Genomic DNA, 23,685 nt, shown 5'->3' with positions numbered 1-23,685 from the left:
ACAGCCCAATAATCTTTCCCATTTTGTGTCCCAGGCAGCCTCTCTTAATTGATCAAGCTTGACAGGTGAAATTAAAATTATTTTCCATACTAGTTTCATTGAATATAAGACCCCAACGTATGGTGACTGAATTTAAACTGAACTTGTGGGTTACTCCATTTATATTGAAGCTTATTTGATTTCTAAAAGTGATAATGAACTTTGAGTAACTTTAGGCACTCTATCTCCCTTTCCTGAAATATTCCTCTCTGCCTATTTCTTAATCATTTATACCTTTAAAATAATTTTGCTTCATAATAGTTCTCTATCACCTGCTTGCAATTTAATATCTCATCATAAAAGACTATTGAAATGCGTAGAAATGGACAAAATATAAATAAGGAGAAGTGAGTTGTGATAGGAATTATAGTTTTGATACCTAAGACCCAAGACTTAGAAAAGCTTTCTTTAAATGTGATTTGTGTGACTGGTAGTGAAATTCATTTCAGGTTGGTTTTATGTGGCGTAAGGGACATCTAGTGGTTATATGGGTCTCTGCAGATGTACTAAAGGTAAAGTGACAGGTGTAAATCCTGGGACTAAGGGCCATGACCTTGAAAGGGTGCCCTCAAAAGGAGGTTGGCCTCATTTTTTCCACAACTCTTTATTTTGATGTTAACAAAGGGTACAGACAACTGTTTAGATTTTAAAAAAATCAACTTGAGTTCTAGCATTTCTGTCTATATTACTGTCAGTTTGAGTCCAACTCTTATTTGCTGCCATTTGCACAAGGTTGGAAATGATTCTGTTACAGGCACCTGCCAGCCTGGCGTATTTTTCTTATACTCTGCTCACCCCTTCTGCTGATTGCAGAGGGGCTCCTCTGGACCACTTTGAAAAGCCATCTGATTAGAGCCTTTATTAGGCTGGTAGCAGAGCTGCTTAGCAGGACAGGCAAGAAACAGCTGATAATTGCTTCTGACAGCAGAGCCCCTTTTTAGAAAGTTGGGGGTCCATCAGGAAGCCATACCTCTCTTACCTAAAGCCCATATGTACTTCATACAAATGAATGGGCTTCACATTATAAGAGGTGAACTGCAAAGCCCCTGTCTGAACTTGCCATCTTGGTCCTCCTGGAGCTTGTGTGTTGGTTAGCACCTCTTGGAATTGTCTGTCACTATCCGTGCTTCTGGACCTACTGCTTCCATTTTTCTGGGCTGCATGGAATTCGTGGCTTTCCTGATACGCTTCTATTGTTGCCAGTCAACTGTGTTAGACTTCTTCAAGGTTCTGTTTCATTGAGTCCTTTATAGTAGTTCTGCCTTTGGGCCTTTCATAAAATCTTTCTTCAAAAGCTATTTGGCATTCCTCTTGCAATCTATATTCTTGCAGGATAGTTGGTAGCAGCCAGAAGTTGCTAGCTATGGTCAAAGGCTTCACTGCTGGGGATTCATTCTTGTTCTTTTTTTTTTGGTCTCTGGGTGCAGGGGATAAGAGCTTTGAGGTATTGTTTCAAAATCTGTTTTTTCTGACAGTCCAGGCTACATGGTCATAAAGAGGTGAGCAGTCATCTCTTAGCAGGCTGCAGAGTGGGAAGCGGTGTTGATGCTGAGCTTCATCAGGCAATCTCCTAGAGCATCTTGCTAGAATTTGCAATTGGATTTTTTTTTTGCTGCTGCTTCTGTTAGTGTTCTGCCAAGACACACAAACTAATGACAGCTGCCATTCTAGGGTGCAGAACTTTCCATATTTATAGCCTTAAAATATAAGCACATTTCCTAAGCATGCACACTAGGGAAAACAACTAACTATTCAGTGGTTCCACCAGATGCTTTTAACTGTGATACTTTAGTTTTCCATATTCTTGTCTCCTTACTTATTGTCAAGCAGAATGAATGTAGAGCCTTCTTTTTGCCTTACAGTCCTCTTTGACTTAGAGGTATCAGGATATATACTTTGATTTTCCTTGCCCTTCTTTCTCTCCATTCTTCCCCATCCTCCTAAAATATATATACTGACTTTGTGCCAGGCACTGGAACAGACTGGGAAACACAGGAAAAAGACCAAGTCTTCCACTTGAGAAACTCCCAGTCTACTGGGGATAGACAGACAATTTCAGCACAGTGTGATAAATTCTACAATAGCAGAATGTGGAGCTATGGGAGCAGAGGGAAGGAAATAAGCTATGGGTGGAAGTGGAATGGGCAAGAATGTTGGGAAAGGCTTCCAAAGTAGGTGATACTCGAGCTGTGCCTCTCATGTGAGTAGTAGTTATTCAGATGGAGAATCTAGGTGAGGCTTATGCCAGGGATGGTTTATTGGAAGAACCACAGAACTTTGGCAAGGTTGGTGATGATGAAGATGGACTAGATCAGGACAACTTTTATGTAATGCTTAGAAGTCTGAATTTGATTCTGAAGTTGGTACAGAACCATTGAAGAGTTTCAAGCGGAAAGGACATTTTATCCCCAGAGAAAACAGTAAAATGATCGGAGTCATTTCTAGTCCTTGGAATAAAAATAACAGTAGATTACTAGTGATTCAGGAAGGCACATTTTAAATTTTGTCACCTTTCTAGTCAAACTGCTAAAGGCTTCCTCTCTACTCTAATGGTTCCTTTTCCCTCAACTGCATAATGACTGTATTTTTAGAATTTTTCATAATGAAGTACCACCTACTCATCTGATCCTAGTTCCCCTCTTTGTGACATGTAACTTTCACTGTAGTCAGGTTGGTGCCCTCGTCAAATATTTTAAGACAGAAATAAATGTAGGCATTCACAGGGCAGATCTGTGTAGTACTTAAGAAAATATCAGAATTAAGAATTAAGAGTGTGTTAAATTTGTTGAGCCTCAACTGTGTGCCAGACACTGGGGATCCATTAGTTGCCCCATCAGAAATGCACAGCCTGTTTATAATGTCTAGAAGATCATACCAGTGCCATTCCTAAAAAGCAGGGGGAAGAGAAATACAATCTGGGCCAAGTTTCTGATTACAGACCCTGGCACACTCATTAACTGGAGTGACAGGTATCTCATTCCAATTCTGATCTAAAGCATCCTCCAAGATTTCTAAGCATTTCATATCAGATTATATTTCATGTTACCTTTGTCTTCCATGGTCTAGAGCTAAAGTTATTTAGCATATTTACATGGATTTTCTTTTGTTTCCAGTATTCTTAATTTGCATTAGTCAAAGTGTTAGTCGCTCAGTCATGTCCAACTCTTTGTGACACCATGGACTGTAGGCTGCCAGGCTCCTCTGTCCCTGGGATTTCCCAGACAAGAATAATGGCGTGGGTTGCCGCTCCCTTCTCCAGGGGATCTTCCTAACCCAGGAATTGAACCAAGGTCTCCTTCATTGCAGGCAGATTCTCTACCATCTGAGCCACCAGGGAAGCTTACTTTAAGTTGGCTTAATATTCTTCATTTATGTTACATTGGCTTTCATGTTAGAGGGTAACCGAAGTATAGGTAGGTTCACCTCAAGTTTCAGCTCTTTGGTGATAACTTCATAGAGCACCACCTTGAATTCTGAGGCTTCATTTGGGTTCAATGAGAAAGGGAGTAGAATAGAATTAGAGCAGTTAGCAATGCCATCTTCCAGAAAGGAAGAAGAGAAACGTGTATTTACCAATATGGTGCTAAGAGATGGGAGAGTTTTCTGTCCAGTTGTGGTTTACAGGGTCACCTGGAAAACTTTTCTAAATTATCCAGAAACCTTTTCACTATTCACTGATAAGGCCTGTCTTGGAGAACTATGGCCCATACATGGACATTCACATCTTATTTCTTTGCCTGGTTCTGGTTATGCCAAGTATATGGTCTGTCTATGCCAAGTTCTTGGTTCATTATTTTAGCAAAATCTTAGAAGGCTCTGGAAGAATGAATTGGCACATCTTTCTTCTTGTGATAGACTGGACTTTTATGGTATCTTAAATACCCCACAGATTTGGTTGGCTGAAAATCTTTTCTATGGAACACATAGACATATGTGCCTAATCAACCTTTTAGTTGAAAAAAAGTCCTAAAACTTCCTGGTGGTCCAGTGGTTAAGAATCTGCCTGTCAATGCAGGGGACACAGGTTTGATCCCTAGTCTGGGACGATTCCACACACCACGGGGCAGTCAGGCCTGTGCACTGCAACTACTGAAGCCTGCATGCTCTAGAGCCTAAGAAAGTTCTCCTTCTAGAAGAATAAAATTGAGACCTTCACTATGCCAGAGATTGGAAGTCTTAAACTTAGTGTTTCTATCTGTAGTTGACCACAGACTTACATGATCATTGCTTTCTCTTAAAGAATCCATCAAGGGAATAAGTGCTTGCCTGTCTTCAGCCTAAGTGGTGATGACTTGCGTCATTAGTGAGGCTCTTGGGCTGGCATCCATGGCCCTGGGTTTATAAGGTCAGACCAGCTGGTTGGTGCACAATGCTTGCTCATGTGCTCCTCTCTCTGGGTAGGGCTTTTTTTTTTTTAAATGAGGAAGGGTCTGAGGACTTTGCTGATGCAATTTAAGTACTGAAGTTTGTTTGGATTCTTCCTAGGACTCCAGCTTGTTTTCTGTCCCTTTTATTTTTTCCTACCACTCTCTTGCAAATGGAACCTTCAGTTCAGTTGCTCAGTCATGTCCAACTCTTTGCAACCCCATGGACTGTAGCATGCCAGGCCTCCCTGTTCATCACCAACTCCTGGAGTTTACTCAAGCTCATGTCCATCGAGTTGGTGATGCCATCCAGCCATCTCCTCCTCTGTCGTCCCCTTTTCCTCCCACCTTCAATCTTTCCCAGCATCAGGGTCTTTTGAAATGAGTCAGTTCTTCACATCAGGTGGCCCACATATTGGAGTTTCAGCTTCAACATCAGTCCTTCCAATGAACACCCAGGACTGATCTCCTTTAGGATGGACTGGTTGGATCTCCTTGCTGTCCAAGGGACTCTCAAGAGTCTTCTCCAACACCACAGTTCAAAAGCATCAATTCTTTGGCACTCAGCTTGGAACCATGGATCAGGGATTATAAACTGGTAGTCTTTGAGATCCAGCTTTCAGATGTGTATTGTTTGACCCACAGAGTGTTGGCTTGCCAAGCCTTTTTTAATTTATTTTTAAAAAATTCATCTCTATTGGAGTATAGTTGCTTGACGTGTTAGTTTCTACTGTGCTGACACAACACATGAATGAATGAATCAGCCACACATGCACATATATTTCCTCCCTTTTGGATTTCCTCCCCGTTCAGGTCACCACAGTGCATTAAGGAGACTTCACTGTGATAAACTGTGTTCGCCCAACCTTTAAAAAAAGTTCTTTTATGTATTTATTTTTTAATTGAAGGATAATTGCTTTACAGATTTTTGCTGTTTTCTCTCAGACCTCAAGTCTAGTTAATAGCCAATATTTCTCCTACAGGTTTCAACTTTTAGCTGGAGTCTTTTGGGCCTTTATTTTGAGCCTCAGCACTCAGATGTTTCTTGGCTCTTGCCTAGCGAGTCTGAAACTCTGTCCCCATTTTCTATTTCTGGGGCTCGGTTTTTATCCTTGGCAGACCCTGAGTGCTGTGAGCAGAATAGCAACCCTGGAAATGATGTCCGTGGGGTGCAGTAGCGGGGCTCAGGGCCCCAGCCTGGGTGTCAGCTGCAACTCATCAGGCGAGTGAGCCTGCTGACCCCTGTTAGCCAGACCAGGGGTGCAGATGTGGCCTCGGCCACGCCAAATATCAGCTTCTCTGGCTTTGGAAGCTAAGAGGACCATCTGCTGCCCCATTTGTGCTAGAAGTTCACTGTTGGAATTTGGTCAGTGGTACACTGCGGCAGAAAATGATGTTAAGGATCATGAATCCTAAATCTGTACAAAAGCCTGGTGTGTGTGAAAGACAAAGGATACCACTAGGTGTTTTCATATCTTATAACTGCCACACTAGGCGACTATATAATTTTTTTTTTTTCTAATTTGGCTGCATCAGGTTTTAGCTACGCGTGGACTCTCTGCACACAAGCTTTAGTACTTGCAGCCCAGGGGCTTAGTTTTCCCAAGACTTGGAAGATTTAGTTCCCTGACCAGAGACCAACATTGTAAGGCAGATTCTTAACCACTGGGCCACCAAGGAAGTCCAGATTTTGTAATTTTTAATTTTTTTTCCTACCTTCAGAATTTGTTAAATTTGTTAAGAGTCTGTCATTAGACTCTTGAGCGGACACGTGGCTTAGAACTTGCCCTCCGAGGGCATCTTCCCTTTCTTTTTTTTTTTTAAATTAATTTATTTATTTTAATTGGAGGCTGATTACTTTACAATATTGTAGTGGAATCTTCCCTTTCTAATGACTCCATGTCAGGCGATCCTCTCTGTTGATCTCGTTATGGCTTCTCACAGAAAATAACAAAATGAAGAAGGGGTAACTCCCATTTATTGAGTGCTTCTGAGGCACCAGAAACTGCTAAAGCACTTTGTAGCTATGACATATTGCCTCACACACCTCTTACAACCCTGTGAAATGAGACGCGTTACCTGTAAGTCTTCGGTGTGAAGAACGTTAACCATTGTTCAAGGTCACACAGCCGGCAGGGGTGGAGCTGGACTCTGACTTACTGAGGCGGGAAGTCCACGATGTAGGCCTCTCCCTTGCACTGCCACCTGGGTCCAACATCTGATTTAATGAAAATATGGGCATTTATTAAGCACCTCTACAACGAGGCGCCGGTTCAGATTTTTAAAGCTGTAATGCATATGTTTCGCTGATAAGATATTTGAGGTTTACGTAAAACAAGTAAGACCTGTGCTTACTGAAAGGTAACAAGCTTGAATGTTTTGAGTGACAGATGAGTTGAGTAGACACTCCCTAGGAAAGAAAATCACCATGACCAGAGTCATCAGTTGCCTGAAGGGCAGAGGGGAAGTAATAGAAAGTAGGATGTGTGATTCTGTGACTGCCCCAGACGCAAGGTGCTTTCCCAGGGCTTATTTATTTACCCAGAGTAGAAATGACACACAATAACAAGATTACCTCCCCCCACCCCCAGTTTATCTAGAAACTGCACCATCCTGAAAGCTGAAGAGAAAAAGCTCATTTTGTTATTATCTATTGTCAAAGGATTAGGTTGGGGTAGGGAATAAATCTTTGTCTGTAGCTGGTCGTATGTAAACTGCTCTGCACACGGGTATAAAGTCAAAAGGCTTTACTGGGATTTGTTGTCAACACTGTTCCACCCCAAGGCCCCTGACATTGGCTTTTCGCCGCTCTCTTTCGCCTGGCCCACATACTCTAGAGGATGTCCCCCAGAGTTCTGACTTCAGACACCCTCCACTGACCTGGCTCGGAACAGTGGTGCTCCGTCATCACGTCACGGGTCTGTGAGTCACAGTCCTATAAGACGATCTGGTGTTTTTTTAATTGTAATTGCCCTATATGTAGACACATAGAGGATTACAGGCACTTCAAAATCAAGAGAAAAGAAAGGCCAGGTGGTAAATCTGCTCTTCCTGGACAGGAGAAGCAGAACTACAAGGCCATCTTGGCACCACAGGGCACACACCCACACTCCCAGATTCCTTCTGGATCCCTTGCTGGAGTGCATAGGAAAGTGGCATTTACCGCAGAATATGTGGACATATACTCCCGGAAAGCTGAAAACGGTGTCCAGAGTGTCCTGCGATAAGGCAGAAGAGGGAGAAAAGTACTCCCATGAGCTCTTGATAGGCGGTGACTCTTCATTGTCTTGTTCTTGCCATCATAGCTTGCCTCAGTCCTGGTATTGTTCCTGTGTGCCTCTGTATCAAAGACTAGGGAGACGTACAAGAGGTGTTGTTCTCAGAGTGTCTTAACCCTGAGCTTCTGTCCACAACTGTTTTACCATCTGACCTTCTAAATGCTCCCATGAACTGCTACCCCTTAGACTCACGTTCCTGGGTTGCCGTATTCCTTGAGCACCATGGAAGAGTTCAAAAAGCACGGCATGTAGATTAGAGTAAGCTCTCCTGGGGCTTCCCTGCTGGTCCAGTGGTTCTGAATCTGTGTGCCAGTGCAGGGGACATGGGTTCGATCCCTGGTTCAGGAAGATCCCATATGCCACGAGCAGCTAAGCCCGGGCACCACAGCTACTGAAGCCTGTGTACCTGGAGCCCGTGCTCCACAGCAAGAGAAGCCACCGCAATGAGACGCACACATTCCGCAACTAGAGAGGAGCCTCCACTCGCCACAACTAGAGAAAGCCCGCACGTAGCAGTGAAGACCCGGCACAGCCAAAAATAAACAAAATATTAAAAGAACAGCAGTTTCTTTTCCAGTCAAGACCAATGGTCTGGGCAGTTAGGCAGACAGCTCCGTCACAGGCAGGCAATGGAAGGATTCCAAGCTTATCAAGTGGTGGGTATCAGTAATAACGAGAGGAGTCAGAGGGCCTGGAATGGGTTTGGAGGTAGATCCTGGTGAGGAAGCATCATTTAGAGGTGGGAGAGGAGCGGGGGGCACTGCGGGCTGGGAGACTTACACAATGAGCAAGTCTGCAGAAGCCCGGACACCAGAGTTCACGCAGAGGCCTCCAAGTGCCTCAAAGTGGGGAAGGGAAGGGTAGGGATCCGTTAGAGAGGCCAGGCCAGGTGTGAAGGGCTTAATAAGTCTGGGTGGAGCTGGATGTGTTTTTTGTGCCTGATTTAAGGAGTTTCTGCTTTACGGGTAAGCCTGCACTACCAGAGACCTTAGAAACGGCCACCCCTGTAACATGGCCTTGCCCCACTGCAGTCAGAGGGATCTGAGCTCAAGTCCTGATCATGCCCTTAAGGGACTGTGTGATCTTAGACACGTGCCTATCCCCTCTGAACCTCATTTCTGCAAAATGAGGCTAACGTTACCTGTTTCACTTCCTTAATGTAGAAGATGAACATTAGCATTTTTAAAGTCTCTGGCACATCATAGAATCTTGATCAGCGGTGACCGTTTTTGTTGTATTGCTCCTGCTCTCATACCTTGCCTTACTCCTGGTATGGTTCCTGTGTGCCTCTGTATGAAAGATTAGGGAGACACACATGAGGTGTGGTTCTGAGACAGTGTCTTAGCCCTGAGCTTCTGTCCACAACTGTTTTACAATCTGACTTTCTAAGCATGAGCTGCAAGTCCAGTTCAGTTGAGTTTAGTTTGATCACTCAATCATGTCCAGCTCTTTGTGACCCCACGGACTGCAGCACACCAGGCTTCCCTGTCCATGAAGAACTCCCAGAGCCTGCTCAAACTCATATCCACTGAGTCAGTGATGCCATCCAACCATCTCATCCTCTGTTGTCTCCTTCTCCTACTGCCCTCAGTCTTTCCTAACATCAAGGTCTTTTCCAGTGAGTCAGTTCTCATCAGATGGCCAAAGTATTGGAGCTTCAGCTTCAGCATCACTCCTTCCAATGAATATTCAGGACTGATTTACCTCCTTGCAGTCTAAGGGACTCTCAACAGTCTTCTCCAACACCACAGTTCAAAAGCATCAATTCTTTGGTGCTCAGCTTTCTTTATGGTCCAACTCTCACATCCATACATGACTACTGGAAAAACCATAGCTTCGACTAGACAGACCTTTGTTGGCAAAGTAATGTCTCTGCTTTTTAATATGCTGTCTAGGTTGGTCATAGCTTTCCTTCCAAGTTGCAAGTGTCTTTTAATTTCACAGCTGCAGTCACCATCTTCAGTGATTTAGGAGCCCAAGGATATAAAGTTTCTCACTGTTTCCACTGTTTCCCCATCTATTTGCCATGTAGTAATGTGACCGGATGCCACGAACTTTTTTGAATATTGAGTTTTAAGCCAGCTTCTTCACTCTCCTTTTTGCACTTTCATCAAGAGGCTCTTTAGTTCTTCTTCACTTTCTGCCATACGGGTGGTGTCATCTGCATACCTGAGGTTACTGATATTTCTCCCAGCAATCTTGATTCCAGCTTGTGTTTCATCCAGTCCAGAATTTTGCATGATATACACTGCATATAAGTTAAATAAGCAGGGTGACAGTATACAGCCTTGAAATACTCCTTTCCCAGTTTGGAACCAGCCTGTTGTTCCATGTCTGGTTCTAACTGGTGCTTCTTGACCTGCATGCAGGTTTCTCAGGAGGCAGGTGAGGTGGTCTGGTATTTCCATCTCTTTAAGAATTTTCCACATTTTGTTGTAATCCACACAGTCAAAGGCTTTGGCATAGTCAATGAAGCAGAAATAGATGTTTTTCTGGAATTCTCTTTTTCTGTGATCCAATGGATGTTGGCAATTTGATCTGTGGTTCCTCTGCCTTTTATAAATCCAGCTTGACCATCTGGAAATTCTTAGTTCACATACTGTTGAAGCTGCACTTGAAGAATTTTGAGCATTACTTTGCTAGCCTGTGAGATGAGTGCAGTTGTGTGGTAATTTGAGCATTCTTTGGGACTGCCTTTTTTGGGGATTGGAATGAAAACTGACCTTTTCCAGTCTTGTGGCCACTGCTGAGTTTTCCAAATTTGCTGGCATATTGAGTGCAGCACTTTCACAGCATCATCTTTTAGGATTTGAAATAGTTCAACTGGAATTCCATCACATCCACTAGCTTTGTTCATAGTGATGCTTCCTAAGGCCCACTTGATTTTGCATTCCATAATGTCTGGCTCTAGGTGAGTGATCACACTATTGTGATTATCTGGGTCATGGAGATCTTTTTTGTTTTGTTCTTCTGTGTATTCTTGTCACCTCTTCTTAATATCTTCTGCTTCTGTTAGGTCCATACCATATCTATCCTTCATTGTGCCCATCTTTGCATGAAATGTTCCCTTGGTATCTCTAATTTTCTTGAAGAGACCACTAGTCTTTCTCATTCTATTGTTTTCCTGTACTTCTTTTCTTTGATCACTGAGGAAGTCTTTCTTATCTCTCCTTGCTCTTCTTTGGAACTCTGCATTCAAATGGGTGTGTCTTTCCTTTTCTCCCTTGCTTTTCACTTCTGTTGTTTTCACAGCTATTTGTCACGCCTCCTTAGACAACCATTTTGCCTTTTGCATTTCTTTTTCTTGGGGATGGTTTTGATCACTGCCTCCTGTATAATGTCATGAACCTCCATCCATAGTTCTTCAGGCACTCTATCATATCTAATCCCTTGAATCTGTTTGTTACTTCTACTGTATAATCATAAGGAATTTGATTTATGTCATACCTGAATGGTCTAGTGGTTTTCCCTACTTTCCTCAAGTTAAATGTGAATTTGGCAATAAGGAGTTCATGATCTGAACCACAGTCAGCTCCCAGTCTTATGTTTGCTGACTGTATAGAGCTTCTCCATCTTTGGCTGCAAAGAACATAATCAATCTGATTTTGGTATTGACCAACTGGTGATGTCCATGTGTAGAGTCTTCTCTTGTGTTGTTCGAAGAAGGTGTTTGCTATGACCAGTGTGTTCTCTTAGCAAAACTCTGTTAGTATTTGCCCTTCTTCATTTTGTACTCAAAGGCTAAACTTGCCTGTTATTCCAGGTACCTCTTGACTTCCTTCTTTTGTATTCCAGTCCTGTATGATGAAAAGGACATTTTTTTTGATGTTAGTTCTAGAGGGTCTTGTAGGTCATCATAGAACCATTAAACTTCAGCTTCTTTGACATCAGTGGTTGGGGCACAGACTTGGTTAACTGTGATATTGAATGGTTTGCTTTGGAAGTGAACAGAGATCATTTCTCTCATTTTTGAGATTGCCCCCAAGTACTGCATTTTGGACTCTCTTGTTGGCTATAATGGCTACTCCATTTTTTTCTAAAGGATTCTTGCCCATAGTAGTAGATATAATGGTCATCTGAATCAAATTCGCCCATTCCAGTCCATTTTAGTTCACTGATTTCTGAAATGTCAATGTTCACTCTTGCCATCTCCTGTTTGACCACTTCTCATTTATCTTGATTCATAGACCTAACATTCTAGGTTCCTATGCAATACTGTTCTTTACAGCATCGGACTTTACTTCCATCACGTCACATCCACAGATGGGCATTGTTTTTGCTTTGGCTCTGTCTATTCATTCTTCCTGGAGTTATTTCTCCACTGATCTCCAATAGCATATTGGGCACCTACCGACCTGGGGAGTTCATCTTTCAATGTCCTTTCTTTTTGCCTTTTCATACTGTTCATGGGGTTCTCAAGGCAAGAATAGTGAAGTGGTTTGCCAACCCCTGTCCAGTGGACCATGTTTTGTCAGAACTCTTCACCATGACCCATCCGTCTTGAGTGGCCCCACACGGCATGGCTTATAGTTTCATTGAGTTAGACAAGGCTTTGGTCCATGTGATCAGTTTGGTTAGTTTTCTGTGATTGCAGTTTTCATTCTGTCTGCCCTCTGATACATAAGGATAAAAGTCCTAAGCACATCTTATTTGATAATTCAAAATCAAAACACTTTTAAAAGGATGCAAAATTGTACAAACACACTTACACATGGTCAAAGGCTAAAAGATACTGTGCAGAAGGAAAACATCCACCAAACTGTCAGAATCGTGGGCAATACCATGTCAGAAAGGATTCCTCAAGAAAGTAGCATCTAAACTGAGACCAAAATGACAATGAGTGTGTACTAGATGTAGATGGGAGCAAGAAAAGTGTTCAGTAGGGAACAAATGGCTCAGATGGTAAAGAATCTGCCTGCAGTGTGGGAGACCTTGGTTGGATCCCTGGATTCTGAAGGTCCCCTGGAGAAGGGAATGGCAACCCACTGCAGTATTCTTGCCTGGAGAATCCCATGAAGAGAGGAGACTGGAGGGCTACAGTCCATGGGGTTGTAAAGAGTTGGGCATGACTGAGCAACTTACACACACACACACACACACACACACACACACACACACGAACTGGGGTGAAAACTGACAGGAGAAAGCACAGTGACATCTCAAGGGTGCACTAACAAGCCACGTCCCCCTCAACACACACACACACACACACACACTAGAGATAGAGGATCATTAAAAGAACCTGGAGAATCCCATGAAGAGAGGAGACTGGAGGGCTACAGTCCATGGGGTTGTAAAGAGTTGGGCATGACTGAGCAACTTACACACACACACACACACACAGACACACACACACAGTAGAGATAGAGGATCATTAAAAGAACCAAAAATGCTTGAAGCTGTCTTGATTGGAGAATGAAAAGATGGGGGGCAAGAAAGGGAAAAGAGTGGGGAGAGAGAGAGGGGCAGATCCTCCTTGTCTACATGAAGGGTTATTGAGCAAGGGAGTGCACTGGTCAGATTTATTGGTTTCAGAAAATTCACTGTGGAACTGTGGAGAGCATGACGGGAAGGAGCAGGGGGTTCCGTTAGAAAGCTGTTGCAGAAATCCAGAGGAGAAATGATGGTGGAGAGAGTCTGGCACTACTGGAGTAGGGGAGGGGCTGGTTTGAGAGAGCCTTAGGACTTGACAACGGGACAAGCTGCAAGTCCAAACAGCAGCCTTTATAAACCTGAGGTTGGAGTTGTCACTCTTTGTGACTCTGCCTCTGTGATTCCGGGGTGTGTGACATCTCCCACTGGGACCTGTTTCCATTTTGTCTTTCATTGCTCCTTGTCGGGGCTAGTTGTCAACCAAGGTGCTCACTGCCCCATCTTTTCCTAGTTCAGTCATCAGGCAGGGCTTTTCATTTAGATGAAAGTCTGAATTTACAGAAAATACTATACCAAATTAATGCTTTCAAATTGTGATGATGGAGAAGACTCTTGAGAGTCCCTTGGACTGCAAGGAGATCAAATCAGTCAATGCTAAAGGAAATCAGTCTTGAATATTCATTGGAAGGACTGATGCTAAAGCTCAAGTTCTAATACTTTGGCCACTTGGTGTGAAGAACTGACTCATTGGAAAAGACCCTGATGCTGGGAAAGATTGAAGGCAGGAGAAGAAGGGGGTGGCAGAGGATAAGATGGTTGGATGGCATCACTGACTCAATAGAACTTGAGCAAACATCTGGTGATAGTGGAGGACAGGGAAGCCTGGCGTGCCTCAGTCCATGGGGTCACAAAGAGTCAGACACTACTTAGCGACTGAACAACAACAACTATACTAGATACTAATTTGCCATGTAAGGGAGTCCAGTGGGGTTTCTTGCCATCATGCCCTCCCCAAGGTGCTGCTACACTTGTGCCTGGCCATGCCATGGTCTTGCAGTGGGCAGGTTGGCAGGGGTTGGGATGGGGAGGTGAAGATGCCAACCATGGAGCTTCCTAGCTGAATATCACTGGGCTAACAAGGTGCTCTCCTGCCCCTTTCTTATTGGTAGGAGATCCTCAGAAGAACATCAGTTCAGGCCCCTGCCAGTTTTCACTAGTACCCCAGTACTGCTGGAAAACATGGTGTACTATTGTGTTCCTGGCTTTGCAAACCATTTAGGATTCTCTATGTTCTACCAGGTATAATATCCCATTTAATCTTGATAATTGCGCTGGGGCTGGAGGGAAAGGGGAACAATTCTGGAACAGCTATTGAGTCTCCTGCCTTTGGAAATAAATACAATGGGACTCAGAGAGGTTACTCAACTGTCAGTGGGAAAGGTGTGGAAACTGCAAATAAATAGACAAGCAATTTCAGGGCCATGGAGTAGCTAGAGAGTTCATTTTCAAAGAGCTTTTGAGAGAAGTCTTTGTCTGGCCAGTTCCCAGCTGGGATTCTCTTGTCCGTGTCTCCAGAAATCTGCATTCTAGTTATTCACTGTCTGTCCCAGTCTTGGTTCTATACCCTTCTCACAGAAGAGTTCCTCTTCATAGGATGCTACATTCTTTTAAAAGGCCCTTTTCTTTTTATCCTTCTGCCTCCTGTAGGGATGTTTGAGTTCTTTTTCCATTTATTGTTCAATGGAGCCGAGCCTCAGTCTGTCCCTGTGGGACGCCCTATTGTTCTACGTTAATAATTAACCTTTACAAGAGCTCTGGTCATAGGCGTTTAGCCCAAATGCAAAGAAAGCTGCAGTTTGCTTATGACAGAGAGATCTCACATGTTGTTGCGTGGGGATCAGAAAGGAGAAGCTGCTAGCCATTAAACATTTTTCATTTCTTTTTTCGCTCACTTGAGTGATTGCCTAAGAATCTTGCAGTTTTGTTTTGTTTTGTTTTCTCCTCTTTGCACATGGTCAGTCCACTAGAATTAAGAGATTTAGCTTTTGAACTGGGAAGTTGAACATGCATGAATTCCAGTGTGTTATGAAAGATGAGCTCATGGGTGCTGGTAGTACAACGTTGTGCTGAATGTCTACAGGTGGCGAAGCACATGGATTCTGGAGCTAACTCCCCGGGTTCAAGTCCTTCTCTGGCACTTAACTATGTGACCATGGACTGGTTCCTTAACTACTGTCCATGTCTCTTTCTGCATCTGTAAAATGGGAGAATGATGGTAGGTACCTCAAATGGGTGTTGTCAGGATCTGATGGGGTGCTAGACTTCAGATCCCGAGGACAGCGCCTGGTAGGAGGTGCTCAGTAAATATTAGTATTGTTACTGTTATCAGTGTTACTGACCATGATTTCATCCATGGCGAAGGTTGTATGGTAGGAGGGACCTTTTCAATTCTTTGTTGTTAATCAATAAGAAAAGGCATACATCTTTGCTTAATTCTCTCCTCATATTGGGAGAGAGAAGAGAAATAATTCTACAGCTAGATGTTTGGGATTAAATGAAATATACTGGAATGACTCACTCAGTTAACTTTTTATCACTGAGATGAGTTGTAAGAGTTTAGCACTTAAGTCTTGTTATTTTATTGAAAATGGAGATAAGACAGCTTTCTCAGGTCTGCAGAAAGGATCAAGTGAGTTAACAGCCACCCTCAAAATAGCTGAGATGTTTATGTCCATACTCTGTGCCCTTTCTAAGTGCTTCCCATGTAGTAACTCATTTCATCCTTAAGACATAGTCTATTCCTATATTCTCATTTTCAAAGGAGGAAGCAAACCCAAGGCAGTTAAATAACTTTGAAGTTCACACAGCTTGGAAGTAGTGGATGTGGGATTTGAACCTAAATTGGGGTCCTGATTTAGAATTTGAATAAGACAATGTGAAGGACATAGCAAACTGGTCTACATAATCAGTACTCAGATGCTAGCCCTTTTGCCATCTGTTTTCCCCTGTTTGTTGTTATGATATGGATGTGACATTGCCTAGAGATCAAAGGACCAAGACCTATCTGAGGGCACTGCATCAGAATTCAGTTTTAACAACTTTAAAACCTCTTTGAAATTCTAATTTGGGGAACAAGATTAATCCCTAGTTTTACATGGGTTATATGAAGTTTAGAAAGTCATAATTCTTTAAACTGTTTTAGGGTGTTTCATTCTCTTATTGTGTGTATATAGAGGATACATGCAATGTGGAGAAAAATATAGATCTTCCCTACCAACTCTTAACACAGTCATTAAAAAAAAAAAAAACAAACAGTAAAACAAAACCAGTGAAAAGTAAGTCTCTCTCCACTCCTGAATATTAATTCTACAAATCCTCTCCCCAGTGACCGTTTTATAGTTTCTTGTGTTTCCTTCCAAAAATGTTTAATGCATTTGCAAACATATATACATAAAATGCACACTTCCTAACACACACACCCACTTTGCATAATGATAGCATAATGCACATGGTTCTGTTCCTTGCTGATTCACTTCACAGAATTACTCAGAAAACCCGTGTCAAAGCTGGGAGCACTGCTTTGTTTTTGACGGCTGCCTAATGTTGCATTATAAGGATGTGCCAGTCTGTTACTGATGGTCATTCAGGTTGTTTCTGGTCTTTTACCGAGGACACTTTAGTAAATATCTCTGGAAATATTTGTGTGTGTGCAACTCAGTCTCTTTAGATTTCTACTTGCATTGTATAACTTTCTTGACACTGCAAAAAATTGGCCAGAAGGAAACAGACAAAAGGAATACAGTGGAAATGCAGGGGCTTATTCAGGGCTTCTGTGCACCTCAGAGCTTTGTGCAGGTGCTTTTCAAGTGCTGTGTCTCATATTTCCCATGTTATTTCAGACTGTCGTGTCCTGAAGCTTCTTCTTGGGCCTTTTTCCTGAGTTCCCAGTGAGCAATGGATGGTTGCAGCTTGCAGGATTGATTCATATGGCACTTATTTGACTTTTGACAGGTTGTTTATAAGAATAATGACATCCGTCTGGAGCTGTCTCGCTTGGCCAGGATTGGGGACACCAAGATGAAGATCTATGGTGAGGTGGTATTCAAGTGTGAGAATGTGGCCACACTGGACCCCATCAACTTTGAGACCCCAGAGGCTTACATCAGCTTGCCCAAGTGGAACACCAAACGCATGGGCTCCATCTCCTTTGACTTTCGCACCACTGAGCCCAACGGCCTGATCCTCTTCACTCACGGCAAGCCCCAAGAAAGAAAGGATGCGCGGAGCCAGAAGAACACCAAGGTGGACTTCTTTGCTGTGGAACTCCTCGATGGCAACCTGTACCTGCTGCTTGACATGGGTTCAGGCACCATTAAAGTGAAAGCCACGCAGAAGAAAGCCAACGATGGGGAATGGTACCACGTGGATATTCAACGAGACGGCAGATCAGGTAGGAAGAGGCAGGGTGTGTGCAAACTTCCCTTTCCTTATAGTTTTTTTTTTTTTTATTTTAATGTTTGCACTTGCTGATTCTTCTGCTGTTCTCCTTAATGCTTGTTGTAAGATGATGTTGCTGAACAAGACACCTGTCTTATCAAAGGCTGACATTCTTCTCCTCATCCCCCTTGTCAATCACTGCACAATGGTTTCAGTGATAGCTCTGAGACCCTGGGACTGAGGATGCTTTTACAAGGAGCATTCACACTGCTACCAAAGTGACTGTCATGTCACTGGTGTAATGGTTTCCCCCCCCCCACCGCCCCGCTTCTCTCCTCCTTTTTCTTATCACCATAGAAACCAACTGTGACATCACAGATGCTGCACTATGTGATTACTCTTGTAGAATAAGCCGCACTGTGCAAGAGTTTATGCAACAATACACCCTTCAATAATTGTCAAGAGTCATATCGCAGGGGAAAATTATGACAAGAAAGGAAAAGACAAATTGATTTTTCCTGAAGTCATGTTCAATTTAAAGCCTTCCTTTGGTGTGAAAGCCTATATTTCACTCACTGTTTGCTCAGACCTCGCTGACTCTCCCTTCCTCTTCATAACCTTCTGCATTTGCTTCAAATGGCTTTGTTTCTGCAGCCGTGGATCAAACAAGCTAGCCCCAGGCAGTACATAGCCACTCTGGAATAGTAACAAAGGGTGGGAGTGGGGAAACACAAATAGAGAAGCTGAGGCTTTGGAATGCCTGAACAGTCTGCCTGCTTTCTGTGGACATGTGGTGATGAAGGTCACATCCTGTGCCATCAGAAAGGACATTTCATCCCGAGTAGTAATTAGGGCATTTGAATTTCACATTTATTTCCTGATTCTCCATTTAGGTAGTATCATACTCAAGAAAAGTCTCGGCTCTGTTTGCCATATTTTGAAGGTTTTACTCTCCTGGTGAACACAAAAATGCCTTCCTTTTGGACATTCTGTTTCTGGGTACATTTGGCCAATAATAGAAAGCAGTAGGTTCCCCTAACAGGCTGTAGCCAGGGATGGCCGGGCATGCGCGGATGGCTCTTCTGAATCCTCCCAGAGCTGGAGGGATGGCGGAGATGAGCAGTGTTGCCCTTAGGAGGAGCCACTTAGGTTCTGTGCAAAGAGCAGACGTGTGGCAGATTGCAGACCTGGATGGTTTATTGCCCAGCAGGCTGCCTTATTGATTGCCTGAAATTTGATCGGAACCAAGAGACTTCAAATGAAATGTGTTTGTTGGGCAAGAATGAGCATTTTGTTCTTTTTAAGCAGAAAACACACAAACTTAATTTCTTCTGAGGCCAAATCTTTCAAAGTTTATCCATAAATATGTTGGCAGGGGAGGAGCGAGAAAGCTGTCTGAGAATTATAAAAGAAACACTCCTGTTAGTTTTTATTTAAGACTGTGCACATTGGGTCTTTGGACTGGTCACGGTTGACGGCTTTCATGATGGACTAACCTCGACCTTGGCACAGCTTAAATGTCACCTATCTGTGTCACGGCAGGCTAGAACATGTAAAATTGCCACATATCTTTCTGTTTATGCTCAACACTAATTGCTTTTTCAAGTAGGGTGTTATTTTGTCTGGGTAGAACCATCAGTAGACCCAATTTTGACAAACAAGTTTTGATTACAAAACACTTTAATATTATACTTGAGTGCTATGGCATTGGTTAATACTTTGACATACTGATAAATTTGATCAAAACCTATAAAAATTTACTGAGTAAACTAGGGGGGCGACAGAGGATGAGATGGTTGGATGGCACCACTGACTGAATGGACATGAATTTGAGCAAACTCTAGGAGACAGTGAAGAACAGGAAGCCTGGTGTGCTGTAGTCCATGGCGTGGCAAAGAGTGGACATGACTTAACGACTTAATACAACACACACTGATAAGTTTGATTAAAGCCTATAAAAATTTACTGAGTAGGCAAGGAGGTGATAGAGGATGAGATGGTTGCATGGAATCACCAACTCAACGGACATGACCTTGAGCAAACTCTGGGATATAGTGAAGGACAGGGAAGCCTGGCATGCTGCAGTCCATGGGGTTGCAAGGAGTTGGACATGACTTAGCGACTAAACAACAACAAACAAATAATTGTCATATAAAAGCAGCATAACAACATTTTAATATGTTTTTTAATGTAGATTTATTTTTATTCAGAAATACTTTCATATTCACTGTTAATTAGAAGTTTAAAAATTCAAAAGGGACACAAAATAATTGGTCTTAAAGACACAAAAATGGGTCTTAGAAGTTATGTCAAACTTGCAAGTTTTAAAAGTGACATTTATACAGTGTAATTTAGGTCTCATAAGTAATTTTTTATAATCAAATTATTTCAGAAAGAACACAAATTACCATATTACTTTTTAGATTTTTTTTGTTTTACAATATGTTCTTGTCAATAGATTATTTAAAAATACTTAAACCTGATAGAAAATCATTTTTTAAACAACATACCATGGAAGAAATACAGTATCAGAGACACCCCTGTCATTTACATGCTCTGGAGATGGCAAATATTATGATTGAAAAGAAAAAAAAGCTCTTATCCCATTTCTGAATATTTCCACTTGGCTCTATTGTTCTTTAAACAAGTTTAGATTTGAAGAAATTTCAGAAGAAGGGTTTTTTAAGAAATGAAGAACTTAATTTCTTCCTGAGGGTATTTTCCAGTATGTTGTTCTTATCAGTTCAGTTTGGTCACTCAGTCATATTCAACTTTTTGCGACCCTATGGATTGCAGCATGTCAGGCTTCCCTGTCCATCACCAACTTACTCAAACTCATGTCCATTGAGTCAGTGATACCATCCAACCATCTCATCCTCTGTTGTCCCCTTCTCCTCCTGTCTTCAATCTTTCCCAGCATCAGGGTCTTTTCCAAAGAGTCAGTTCTTTGCATCAGGTAGTCAGCATATTGAAGCTTCAGCATCAGTCCTCCCAATGAATATTTAGGGTTGATTTCCTTTAGGATTGACTGGTTTGATCTCCTTGCAGTCCAAAGGACTCTCAAGAGTCTTCTCCAACACCATAGTTCAAAAGCATCAATTCTTTGGTGCTCAACTTTCTTTATGGTCCAACTCTCACATCCATATATAACTACTGGAAACACTGTAGCTTTGACTGGATGAACCTTTGTTGGCAAAGTAACATCTCTGCTTTTTAATATGCTGTCTAGGTTGGTCATAGTTTTTCTTCCAAGGAGCAAGTGTCTTTTAATTTCATGGCTGCAGTCACCATCTGCAGTGATTTTGGAACCCAGAAAAATCAAGTCAGCCACTGTTTCCACTGTTTCCCCATCTATTTGCCATGAAGTGATGGGACCAGATGCCATGATCTTAGTTTTCTGAATGTTGAGCTTTAAGCCAACTTTTTCACTCTCCTCTTTCACTTTCACTAAGAGGCTCTTTAGTTGTTCTTCACTTTCTGCCATAAGGGTGGTGTCATCTGCATATCTGAGGTTATTGATATTTCTCCCAGTAATCTTGATTCCAGCTTGTGCTTCATCCAGTCCAGCGTTTCTCATAATGTACTCTGCATATAAGTTAAATAAGCAGGGTGACAATTTACAGCCTTGACGTACTCTTTTCCCTATTTGGAACCAGTCTGTTGTTCCATGTCCAGTTCTATCTGTTGCTTCTTGACATGCATACAGATTTCTCAAGAGGCAGGTTAGGTGGTCAGGAATTCCCATCTCTTCCAGAATTTTCCACAGTTTGTTGTGATCCACACCATCAAAGGCTTTGGCATAGTCAATAAAGCAGAAATAGATGTTTTTCTGGAGCTCTCTTGCTTTTTTGATGATCCTACGGATGTTGGCAATTTGATCTCTGGCTCCTCTGCCTTTTCTAAATCCAGCTTGAACATCTGGAAGTTCTTGGTTCACTTGAGGAAGACTGGCTTGGAGAATTTTGAGCATTATTTTGCTAGCATGTGAGATGAGTGCAATTGTGCAGTAGTTTGAACAGACCTATACTAAAACGAATAGTTATAAAAACTTTGTTGTTGTTGTTTAGTCACTTAAGTCATATCTGACTTTTCTGTGACCCTGTGGACTTCAGCCTGCAAGGCTCTTCTGTCCATGGGATTCTTTAGGCAAGAATACTGAAGTGGGTTGCCATTTCCTACTCCAGAGGATATTTCTGACCCAGGGATCGAACCTGCATCTCTTGTGTTTCCTGCATTGGCCGGCAGATTCTTTACCACTGAGCCTTCTGGAAATCCCTATAAAAAGTTAAATGTATCTATTTGTGGTGCCTGCTGCTCATCCTCAAGAATATGACTGAGAGGTGATCTTGGGAACCTTTTATTTTCATTCCCCAACTGGAGGACTGACTCTCAAAACAGATGTGGTCACACACTTAGAGGAGGGTTTTGCTCAGAAGGGATTGCTTAAGGCTCCACTATTTAAATCGGTTCCAGGTGCTGTTCTTCACTGGGCAATAGAAGTTCCTGACTGTTAGTTGGTGATCAGATTATCTCTGTGGAATGTGGTGAGTTAAGAAAGCAAAGTGTGCAGGAGAGATGTTGAGGCTTGGCGTCCCTTTCTTCATTTGTAAAACAGGGGAATATGAACATCAGCCTCGAGATTATTCTGAAGCTTGAGTGCAGAAAATCACAGAAAGTACTAAAAATGGTGGCCGGGACAGTCTTATTGTTATGTAGGTTTTCTAAAAGATTTAAAAGCAAAAAGGCAAAGCTGGCTTCTCCAGGAGAAAATTTGCAGGGGAGCATTGGGGGAGCAGGCCTGACTGAGCTGCCCGGTGCCCTCTGGTTCTCTTTCTGCTTTCCACTTCTGGGCAGACTTCGTGATTTAGAGTGTGCTTCACTGTCTTGATCTCATTTGATCTCCCAGGCTCTTCAGGCTGTCCTCTGTCATAGCTGAGGGAACTGAGACGCAGATGAGGGAAAGCTGGCTGACGGGTGGCCCTGTTATCCTGGTACCAATAAAGGACTTTGAGAAGACTAAATTTTTGGAAGTTTTGGCATGATGTTCAGATATCAGTTTTATTTTGCAGTTTAGGACATTGATCTGTAACTGGGTTCAGGGACTGGTACAGGGTTAGGAAGCCATTTAAGACTGGAACTCCCGTTCCTGAGTTCCCAGGTCAGGCTCAGGCTTCCATCTGTGATCTCGTGTGCCCTGTCCAGCCCTGATCTCATCTCTTGTTGACTTCCTCTGGCATCCTCAACTCTAGTCACACTCCTGCCTACCCCAGGGCCTTTGTAAGTGTCATTCCCGGTGCCAGACACATTCCTCTTCCCCCTGGACTTGGCATGCCTGGATCCTTCTCAGCGTTCTGGTTTCAGCTTACCTGTCACGTACTTAGAGAAGCCTTTACCAACTGTACACTTGAAAGCAGAACCTGTCTGCTGGGGCTGCTGCAAACAATTAACTGCCTTCCTCCCAATTGCCATTTGTCTGTCTCTTTTGTTTATTCAGTGACTTGTTTATTTTCTCTTCCCCTGCTCTGGAATATCAGCTTCATGAGAGCAGGGCCGTGCCTGTCAAGTTCATGTCTGTGCTTGGAACTATACTAGACATAGAACAGGTTCCAATATATATTTGTTAAGTGAACACACGAAGAAACACGTTCCAGTTAAAATTTATCAAAAGCAATGAGTATTGAAAATACGTACTGGCTGGTCGGGTACCTAAGACAAGTACAGAGGAATCAGCTCATGGGGAGAGAGGAGAGAGAGACGGAAAAGCAGGCTCCATCCTCTTGCAATGGTGAGCCAGTGGTGAAGACTCAGGCGGGACTTATAGACTCTGTCCTAGGTCCAGAGTAAGAAGCACCTTACATATATGAGCTCATCTGCCTGCAGTCCATAGGGTGCAGAGTTGGAAGTGACTGAAGCGACTTAGCATGCATGCATGCAGCCATCACGCCAACCTGTGAGGTGGGACAGTTCCTTTCCCATTTTACAGATGAGGAAATTGAGGACTTAGAAAAGTGAAGTCACTTCTTCAGGGTTATCTGACTAGTAGGTGGCAGAGCTAGGATTTAAACACAGGAAAGGATGGTGCTGCTGTCCGCCTATATGGCATGCAACCTTTCAGCCAAGGCTTTTAGGTAGGGTAAAAAAAAGATACTGTTTTAGGTTCTGGCCACTGGGATTGTCCTGGGTCCCCCTCTGGG

The 23,685-nt window shown here is 42.8% G+C and overlaps 1 protein-coding gene across 12 annotated transcripts in view; it reads left to right on the top strand.

The window, feature by feature from the left end:
- Positions 1-23,685, top strand: part of NRXN3 (neurexin 3) — a 1,774,776-nt gene that overhangs the window by 551,961 nt on the left and 1,199,130 nt on the right. For all 12 annotated transcript variants that reach the window (XM_043920656.1, XM_043920646.1, XM_043920650.1 and 9 more), the window contains one exon: positions 17,066-17,504. In XM_043920656.1, the coding sequence (XP_043776591.1) occupies positions 17,066-17,504 (439 nt within the window). The remainder of the gene's footprint in view (positions 1-17,065; positions 17,505-23,685) is intronic.

The sequence above is a fragment of the Cervus elaphus genome, chromosome 12 (genome assembly GCF_910594005.1).
Source record: "Cervus elaphus chromosome 12, mCerEla1.1, whole genome shotgun sequence".
In the NCBI taxonomy this organism is placed as follows: Eukaryota; Metazoa; Chordata; class Mammalia; order Artiodactyla; family Cervidae; genus Cervus; species Cervus elaphus.
This window is presented reverse-complemented; position numbering and strand designations above follow the sequence as displayed.